The 11,062-nt window shown below is 31.3% G+C and overlaps 1 protein-coding gene across 1 annotated transcript; it reads left to right on the top strand.

The window, feature by feature from the left end:
• Positions 1 to 215: 215 nt before the first annotated feature.
• On the top strand, positions 216 to 827 carry LOC130670400 (cyclin-T2-like). Its single transcript, XM_057473803.1, has one exon. It carries the CDS (start codon positions 216 to 218, stop codon positions 825 to 827), a length of 612 nt encoding a protein of 203 aa, XP_057329786.1.
• The last annotated feature ends 10,235 nt before the right edge of the window (positions 828 to 11,062 follow it).

The following is an 11,062-nucleotide window of genomic DNA, read 5'->3' as shown; positions in this document are numbered from 1 at the left end:
CAATTTCTTTTGTTATAAAATCCCTTAAATTTTAGTGTCTTGTCAATATTTCCTCACTTTATTCTCGAACTTCATACCCAACAGTTCGTCTGAGAATATTTCAAAAGTTACGGAAAAAACCAAATTGTGTTATTTCAAAGTGCTTAAGTTGTTTCAGTGCAGAGTAAGAAAGTTTCCAGTGAAGTTAAATTAACAGTGAAAAATTGTGAATAAAAATGGCTCAAAAGTGGTATCTCAACAAAGAAGAGTTGAAGAACTCTCCTAGTTCCAAGGATGGCATCAGCGCGGAGAAGGAGCTAGATCACAAACAACAAGCCGCTTACCTTATAACTGATTTGGGCAAGCGGCTAAAGTTGTCAGAAGTCTGTGTGCACACTGCCATTGTGTACATGCACAGATTCTTTATTCACCATTCATTAGCCAAGTTTCACCGGTATGAAATTGCCACGGCAGCGATTTTTCTGGCGGCAAAGGTGGAAGAAGAGCCACAAAAATCGCAGGCGGTCATCAGCGCTCTTCATGTCTGCCTCAACAAATACGAAGTTCACCAACTGGACACTACTTTTGCCAAGAACCAGGAGAAGGTCAAGGCACTAACTTCAAATGAGCAACTTCTTCTGGGAACACTTGGATTCAAGATGGGGGTTAGTCACCCTCATCATTACATCAAGAAATTCTGTGGGGAAATAAAAGCTTGCAAGGAATTATGCAAGATTTTCCTGCAGATGGCTAATTACACTTTACAGATGACGTCAATGTGCGTGAAATATAAAGCGGCAGTTGTGGCGTCATTCTGTATTTATTTTACCATCCAATCATCGCAGTGAAAGATTCCCCAAGTCATAGACGGGAATCTTTGGTTTTGGCTCCTCGACACCAAAGTGACCTTCGATTTACTGATTAAGATGGACAGGGAGTTTAAAGCGGTTTTAGATAAAATGTCACCCAGGATAAAAAACCGGGTGATGGGATTATTTAAAAATCCATCGGTCAAAGTGACTGCAGTAAATCGGATAGCGACGACCCCCAGTTCATCGGATCCAGAAATTGTTTCCGGTAACCCTGAAGTCGAGAAGCCAAGGACTCGACGAAAAATCAGCTATCACGAGTATCGTGATAGACTGATGAAGAAAAAATCTGAATCAGATGGATCATCGACTTCTTCACCTCCTGATGTAGAAGTTCAGGATAATTCCATTGGAAGTACCTGCCAGCTTGTACCCTCAACTGAAGCGGATCTGGACCACAGCCGTAAGCGTCAAAATAATTACGACATGGGCAGTATTTTGTGTTCTGCTAAGAGACGTAAGCTTTTGTAGTTTTAATAATTTTTTAATTTTTTGTACATAATTATTTATCATCCAGTTATTTTTTATTGTAAAATATTATTGTAGGTTTTATTATTTTCATAAATTAAATATTAAGTATTTTATGTAAATAGTAAATAGTAAAAGAGTAAATTATATTTTAAAAATTTACTTTTTATTTAATAAGTTTGATATATTTTTTGTAAATAATCAAATAATAATGTAATTAAAATTAATGATAATGCACCATAGACTTAATCATGTCTTTTGAAAAATAAAATATTAATAAAACGAAATCCTCTTTTTGTTTTGATTTTAATATAATTAATTATTTTATATAAGTAATTTTATTTTAAGAGTAATAATTAATTTTTATGACAGTAAAGTTAGCGAACATCTGACAATTTTTTAAACTTTGAAATAATAAATTAAAATGTTTACAAAATAAAAAAAAAAATTCATATTTAGACAATTCGAAATTCAGTAGATGCATTTTTTAAAAATTTTATTACTTTACTTATTTAATTTTTTTAGATGTAATTAAAAAATTGTCGGATGTCTACTGCACTTACACTTAGTTAATTTTTCCAAATTAAATTTTTGTAAAATTTTTTAATGAATGCAGAATAAAAATCAAAAATTTACTTCAAAATATCACTTTCTATTTTTAAAAAATACAAATTATCTTCGAATAAAAAATTTAAAAAAAAAAATATGATCCTGAAGTTAGCAGACAGTTAAAAATTTTCAAATGTATTTTTCAAGAATTTAATTAAAAAAAAATAATTGCTCATATATAAAATTAAAAAAACTATAGGTGCAATTTTTTAAAATGTCATGTTTAAAAAAAAAATTCAAAAATTAGACGTCGACTACTTTCAGTGTCATAAATAGGGCCAAGATTTTTGCTTTAATTTAAAATCAAGCAATAATAAATACTGGTGTCAAATTTTTGAAATTACGGAAAAAATATTGGTTGTCGAAAAAAATTTTTTAAGCAAAAGTCCTAGGAAATTTAATTCAAAAGAAAAATGTCTCTTATTATTTTTTCTTAGGACTAAAAAGAAAGCCGTAATTTGAAAATTAAGATTTTTATAATTCTTAAAAATTAGAATTATTAACATAAATAAATAGAAACTTTATTGATATAAAATTCTTGAATTTTTGAGGTGGGGAAGAGAAAAATCGGTTTATTAGTGGAAGCAGACAAAAATATCGAAATATATTTTGAAAATTATGAATTTTTAACTTCCCGCTAAGAAAATTGTAAATTTTCAAAAATTCGGGAAGTTATCGGTTTCGGTACGATTTACGAAAATCGAATTTCCATCAGATGTCGACGTTTTGAGGTCCTAGGAAGCTATTCTGACTAATTTCAAGATTATATCCGAGTGTATGTATGTACGTACATACGTACGTATGTAAATACCTGTATCTTTTGAACGGATGAACCGCTTTTGAACTTTAAGGTGTCATTCGACGCGGATTGTCAATATCTTGAAGCCGTGAGAAAATTGAACTTGATCGGTAGGGCTCGTTCAGAGATATTCCAAAAATAACATTTTTTCAAAAATGTTTTGTTTGGATAACTTTTAATGTGCTCGATGGATTGATTCCAAAATGAACTGGGCTCTAGAGCTTTATAAGCCGCGTCGAATGCCACCTCAACCATCAAAATCGGTTTATTCGTTCAAAAGAAACCGTTGTCGAAAGAATTAAAAAAAAAAATTTTTTATTTTTTCTGAAATATCTTAAAAACGACTCGATAAATCGAATTCAAAATTTGATCAGCTTTAGAATTTGATAAAACGCGTCGATTGCCACCTCAACTGTCTCAATCAGTTTATTCGTTTGAGAGATATCGTTGGAGAAAAAATGGTGAAAAACGTTTTTTTTCGAAAACAACAGCATACAAACGTATTTTTGAGCTCGAAAACAGCGGGAAGTTTTGGGGCTGGTCCGCAGGGTCAACTGACAGACCGATTTTTTTTTCATTTGTTGCTTTCATTTTATACTCAATACTCTAATTCAGTATAAAAATTGCGATGTAGCCAGTAAAAATTTTTAAAATAAATTTAAATATGTTGCTTTGTCAAAATTACAAATTTTATAATGCCGTCATGCTATACAATACGTATAGTAATTTTTCTATAAAATATTACGTGAAAAATACCGTAAAATTCTTTAAGTGTAGATTGAAAAATTAAAATTATTTTATTTTATTATTCCTGTAAGTAAATTAATTACACTTGAGTACCCAAGATGTCAAAGAAAATCATCGAGTGTCAAAATTTTTATCACCGGAAAATTCCATATAATTTTTATAGGCCACCGAAAATTATACAAAATTTTTCTCGTGACTTTGATTACATTGTCATTGGATCGCAGATACCGACGCAATTACTATTGTTATTATTTTGTATCGGTAACTGCGAGGCACTCACAGGTGAGAAAATTTCCTCTCTCTTTAAAAAAAAATTCAATTGACTCGCGGATACCGACGCAGTTATTTTTCTGATTATTTTGCATCGGGAACTGCGAGCCACTCCCAGATGAGAAAATTTTTCCTCCACTGCTAAATAAGTTCTCATTGGGTCGCCAATACCGATGCGACTATTATAGTTGTTATTTTTTTCAGAACTAACTTCTAACATAAAGGGATTTTTTTTAACAAAATTTTTTAGCCAAAATGAAACACAAACACTAAATAAATATAAAAACACAAAATCAAAACATATCAACAAACTTTGTAAAGTTTGCGAGCAAACGGGTACAAAATAATATAACTTAAGAAACATAAACTATGTAACAACAAACATGTAATAACTAAAATGATAAATAAAGAGAATTTTAAAAGTAAAGTAACTTTTAACAAAATTTCATGTAACTCTTTCACTATTTTTTCTGATTAACCGCAACTCAAATTTTACCACCAATCTTCCCACACGGAAAAATAATATATGCGGCATATATTCAGATTTGCCCAAATAAATACGGATATATAATTTTTCCGTGTGGGTTTCCCGACGGAGATTCGGGAGATCCGAACCCTGGTCCATCTTTACCATACCCGGTAAACTGGCTGCATACACCCCCAATCTTCAAGTCTTTTTAAGTAAAAAATGAACTTAAAAAATTGCCCGTGTAAAAAAGTTGCGGTATTCCACAGGTGATCCGCTGAATATCATGTGGAAGTAATATTTTGACACAAATATATGAATTCCAGATGAATTCCTGATGAATACACAAAGATAGTATAGAAATATAGTTTTAGTGATAGATTGTATGAAAAATTCTATTACAAAAAAATTTTTTTTTTACGGGGAATTCGGGAGTTTTTTTAGCGAAGTGATCTCGGAGTGACGTGGATTTTATGTCATTCCCAACTCACTCCTGTCCGGAGTTTCAACATTTCAATGAATTTATATTAAACTGTTAAACACTTCGCGAATTTTTTTTTAGTGTATTGACCTAAAAGAGCTTTAATTGGTAAATTTTTCAAATTCATTTTAGTTAAGAAAAAAAAAAAATTTTTTGTAAAAAATTTTTTTTCAGGTGGTCCATTATGCCCCAGATATCGCCGATCAGCTTAAAATATCAAAAATAACATGATTTGACCGTTAATGAAAAAAAAAAGGCATGACCGTGAGGGAAAGTGGGGAGCGAGCCCAAAAACTCAGCCCTAAGACCCTACGGTGATTGAACTTGACTTCGATCCTGGATCAATTAGCGATAAGACGTATAATTTAGTTTTACTGTCATATACTAGCAATTTATTTGCGACTTTGTTAATACGGCTAACTACTTTGTAAATCGGGAAATTAACTTGCGTTATGGTTGTATTACTAGCAATTCTCTTGCGATATACTTTACTGTCAACGTTTACTGATTATTATAAACAAAGTTAGTTTAAATAAATATTACTGTACGTTACCGGCGATATACTCGCGATATAAAATTTATACTGTGCCACGAATCTGTCTACATTGTATCCAGCGCTTACATTTTCTTGTAAGTAATTTTTATTATTATCATTGGCAATAAACAATCATTGCACTTGTTAATCATTCACTGTATTTTTTATCTGTTCATCCTATTTATTTCCTATTTTACTGGTAAGCTTTTCGAATAGTCTGATAAAATAAATATTAATTAAGTTACAAATAGTAATTCGACCATCAATAAGAATATTCTATAATTTTATAAGCCGTGAGGTAAGTTAATGAGTTTTCTCATACGTTGCCGAGTTTGAATAAGTGCGGGTCTTTGCTTTGCAAGAACCCCAGCCCACTGCTCTGTCCAAGTAAAATAAAAATTTGTTAGAGGCCAGCCTAAGCCAGGGTCCAACCCGCAAATTCTAGTGGCTGCTGGTAAAAATCGCGAAGACGAAAAGCGATTTGTCTCAATTTATATAGATTTATGTTTATATATATTTCTACAAATATAAAACTAAAGATTTCATGCTATAAAATGCTTTTTTTAAAATCTCGATACGATTATTTTTCATGAAGTTACAGTCTTGCAAAAATCACTAAAAAATTTCTAAAATGTTTTTTTTCCTTTAATTTTTGGTATGAGTGTATTTTTTAAATTATTTATGTATAATAATATCGAAATTTTTTAAATATTGAAATTATAAGTTTATATATAAAACGAGAATATAATTTGAGATGTAATATCATATGTATACAATTACATATATTATAAATTATATGGATTATAATAATATTGAAATTATACATTAATTTATAAGATGAAACATATATTTTACGTTATAAATTAAAATATAAAGCGGTCATATAATTATTGATACAATATCACATGTATATAATCACATATATTATTAATGATATGGATTATTATAATATTAAACGTATACATTATTATATATGATAAATCATATATTAATCAATATTAATAATTTTGCCGCCATATATGATTAGTTATTTACCATATATTTTTTTATATATTATCGACAGTATATCGCGTTACTGAAGCCATAAGGGCGTATCCCACAAAAAATGCCCTTGAAAAGGCATGAGGGCGTATAAAAAAATTTTTTCCGGGAATCGACGTAGTTATGCCTGAAACGGGCAGAAACGCAAAAAAAAATTTTAGTACGCCCTTATGGCACCCGAGGTACCCACCGGGAGCCATAAGGGCGTACCAAAAAATTTTTTTTTCGGGAAACAACGTACTTTTCCTTGAAACGCGTAGAAATGACAAAAAAAAATTTTTTTCAAATTTGAAATTTTTTGGTACGCCTTTATGGCACCCGAGGTACCCGCCGGGAGCCATAAAGGCGTACCAAAAAATTTTTTTTTCGGGAAACAACGTATTTTTACTTGAAACGCATAGAAATGACGAAAAAAAATTTTTTTCAAATTTGAAATTTTTTGGTACGCCTTAATGGTACCCGGGGTAGCAGCCGGGAGCCATAAGGGCGTACCAAAAATTTTTTTTTTCGGGAAACGACGTATTTTTACTTGAAACGCCTAGAAATGACGAAAAAAAATTTTTTCAAATTTGAAATTAACTTTGATCACTTTATTTGTGATTGAGAGTGATTATTTTGAATAAAAGGAGTTTTTTTAATTTCTAAAACGAGTTTCAACAAATGATTGTCTCAAATAATTTTTTATTAACTTCAAAATTAAAAATTATTCATAAAAATTTGATTTTTTATTTTAACAAATTTCTCGAATAGTCGGCTCATTTAGGAACTAAACTAATTCCGCTCGTCCCTGCTTCCTCATCACTCTTATTATTGTCATCTGAAAATTATTTACAAGTTATTATAAAATTGTTGAATAAACTAAGTATTTTATTTTGAGTCTCTTCCAAAAAATAATTTAAGTTACCCTGATAATACGGTAAATCGTTATAGAATTTGTGGTAGTGCTTGTGAATCGTTTTTGATTTACAAAAATGTTGCAAATCATTATACTTTGTCGCTGTTATCGGGATTTGCTCCGAATATAATGGATCCAGTTCTCTTAATCTGAATGATTTAGTCATGATGACTGGTTTAGCTTCTTCCCAATATTCACTTTTAATGTAAACGCACCTGAAATAAAACTTTCATAACTAAGTAACTCTAAAAATCTCAATTTCAGCATTAGACAATACCGTTTTTGACATTTTTTTACGGTGAAGCATTTCCCTGACTTCCACGACACTCTACTACCATCACGATAACGTATATTAGATGGTAACACCTAGAAAAAGTATTTTTTATACAGAAAACAAGTATTACCGATTAATATTGAGTTCTAGTCAAAATCCGTATTGTGATCATCAAAATTTTAATTATAAATAAAAAAAATCTATACACAGAAAAAAAAAGTTGCTTGGTCGAAGTAAAAAATTTTCTTGACTCAAAAAAATATTTTGAAGAGCGAAAATATCTTCAGTAAAGTAGGGAATTTTTTGAGACAAGAAAATTTATGCTTTGCGTCAAGACAACTTAAATCTTCAAAATGTTTTGAATTTTCTAGGCTTAAGTAAACCCTTTTTTTCTGTGTAGTAACTGATAATGTAATAATTAAAATATATTTTGTTATGAATACTTACTTGGTTTCTTACGTTCTTATAGTTTAAAAATTGATTATATTGTAAAACTTGAACGTTATACTGATGTCCAGTTTTTTTTGCTTGCCGGACAATTTTGTACCAATCTTTTGGGGCGAACACTTGTTTGTGTCGAGCAGCACGCTCAATTACTGAGTGCATCGAGTCACATTCCATGTACGTGTGTCCGACTTCGAGGAATTTCAGATTGATTTCATCTAATGTTGGGTGTTCTTGAACAGAATCACCCAGCATTGACACAATTATGGAGTTTTTATTCTGGCCTGAAGAAGTACATGAATTTGTTAATAAGTCATAGGAAAAGAAATAATAAAAATAAAAACCTGCGCAGTTATCAGCAAATAAATTTAATATCTTTACTCCATCCGGAACTTCCTCTCTGATGAACTTCGCGACACACGTTGAAACTTCTTGCGATCCTTTATTACCTTGATCTTCTGACCACATATAACAATATCCTTGTAGAGAAGAAAGTTAAATGTTGATGTAAAGTGTTCCAAGAAACTAGATCCAGAGTTCTTGTGTACACTGATAACAAAACATGTTGACTTATTAGAAAAAAATTTGAACCAAGATAATTAATTTGACAATTGGATTTTCTTGAGTTAGCAATAAAAAAATTTTGTACGAAAAAAATTTGCTTACGTTAATAAGTTTTTTCTTGACTCAAAGAAATCCGTTTTTTTTTAAATTAATTTTCTTGGCTTAAAATTTTTCATAATAAGTTAAATTAATTAACTACAACAAACTACGTATATCACCACCAATCTCATTAAAATTGATTAATTAATTCAAGAACTACAGTTGCCAATCTCGTCAATTTAAGGGTTGATTTATTTATGGGTTATTGCAGTTGAAGAGTTAAAAAAGTGTTTTATTAAAATTCTATTAGATTTGTGATTAAAGTTCAAAAAGTGTTATGAAAAGAAAAATTTTAAGGGTTTTGTGTTCGAAATTAGCGGGAAATTACAGGGATGGCCAGAAGGATGAACCGCTTTACTCATTTTCTAATCAGTGAGTCCATTTATTAGATTTCTTACCTTGATTGGTTTTGAGGTTAAAAATTGTGAAATTGTGGGTCGCCAATTTTCGCTTATAAAATAACTCCTTTGTCTTGAAAAAAGGCGAGTACAATATTGCTTCCATGTCAAATACAGCCGTGAGTACTTCTGCAGACGTTTTGGATGCTTGGGTGTCGTCAATTTTTGCCTTCCGAGCAGCTTCCTTACGACGAATATGCAGATTGTACTGGTCTTGTTTCTCAGCTCTATCTTCAACAGAAAGTTTATGGAAACCAGCACACCAACACTGATCTTTCCTAGGCTGATGAAATCCAATATTCAATTCCTTGAGCTTTTGGCAGTAAGTTCTTTCACAGATTGAACGTAAACAACGTTCGGCCGCAAACGAAAGATAATGTTGATGCAAAGAGTTCTTGGTGTTGAAGCCTTCTATAAAAATTTTCGAAGTATCTCGCCTGCACCAATGAGCTGGAACTTTCGGCAGAAGATCCAAATGTTCATGAATTGCCGCAAGATCGTTTGGAGAAAGTTTGTTTGCGGGTTCATGACGTCCACGACGATCAGGTGACAATGATCCAGATGTGCTACGCTGTTCTTTCGCTAAAGCTATTCGGGTCATTTTCTCCGATATGTTGAGGGTCCTTAGAAAAAATATCTTACATACAGAGACGTAAGTATCATTGACCTTGAATCTGTATACGATAGTTACTCTATAATAAATAAAAAACAACATTCGATTAAAAATGGTGTAATTGTTTTGTTACGCAGTCACTCGTTTTTTGAGCGTAGAATCAATGGAAAAAATATTTTTTCTTGACCAATTGTTAATTTTATTTTTTTTAATTTCATTAAAAATAGAATAATTGAGAAAAAAATTTAAAAAATGTCAATTTTTAATAAAAAAAAACTTTTGAAAAAATAATTAAAAAATTGACATTTTTGGGAATTTTTTTTTTTAGATTGTTTTAAAACGTTGGACACAATAAATAACTTTTATCAGAGTTAAAAACCGAACTTACTTACGACGTTTTACACTGTTAGTTTTCTTCACAACCATCAGTTTCCCAATCAATTCTCGTTGCTGGTTCACGTTCCCAATTTTCCAAAAAGAATCAAAAATTTGCTGCCGTTGATCCTCGTCAATTAGCGAAGAACAATCGTTTTTACAGCGACATGGTGGCTGCATTTGTCTGGCTGGTCGTATTTGTCCAGTAACCATTTCATATTCCAATCCATGGTTGCGTTTACGGACCCGAGTATTTTTTACCCATTCGGAGGGTTTGGCAATGCGATTCCGCTTCCGTGAAGTGTCAGTATCAGCAGCAGCAGCAACACCATCTTCCTCTACTTCCCCTCTTCCTTCTTCTGCTTCTTCTTCTTCTACTTCCTCCTCTTCTTCTTCTTCTTCCTCCTGAATTCCTTCATCTTCACTTGATGGAGGGTTTTCAATTACCATCTCTACACTGCTACCGTCATCATCATCATCAGCATCAGCATCAGCGTCAACAACAGCATTAGCATTATAATCATTATCAGAGTCTTCTGATTCTTCTGATGATGTCTCTTTTATAAAATGTTCATTTTTTAAGCTCAAACGAGAAGATTCACGTGCTAACAAAAAATCACTGTCACTGAATATTTCTGGACTCCCATCATATGAATCATCGTCGATTAGCATGTTATCAGGAGTTGTTTCGTCTTCAGAATCAGATTCAATTCTCCGGCGTTTGATTGGAAATCTGATGCCAGAAAACGATGAATTGCTTCGCGATAATAGAGCCATTATACACTTCTTTCTATGTAAACTTGTTTTTTGAAAATATTTTATTTACACGAGACAATTTTTTGCACTTTGACTTTACAAACTGACAAAATTACATTCACACACGATAATTTTTTGAACACTGAACGAAATTTTTAATTATGACCACAATAATCACACACTGATATCACATTTTTAATTACATAAACGCACAATATTAACACAACTTAAAAACAATAATGATATCAACCACCACTGTTAACAATATTTGAATATTATTTGATATTTAAATGAAATATACGTGAAAAAAAACAATATACAATAGAATCAATTAATTTTGTCAAATGAATCGCAATCGATCCTTTTGATTTATAAATAGT

The sequence above is a fragment of the Microplitis mediator genome, chromosome 6 (genome assembly GCF_029852145.1).
Source record: "Microplitis mediator isolate UGA2020A chromosome 6, iyMicMedi2.1, whole genome shotgun sequence".
In the NCBI taxonomy this organism is placed as follows: Eukaryota; Metazoa; Arthropoda; class Insecta; order Hymenoptera; family Braconidae; genus Microplitis; species Microplitis mediator.
Note: the sequence above shows the minus strand (reverse complement) of the source record. Positions and strands in the feature narration are given on the sequence as shown.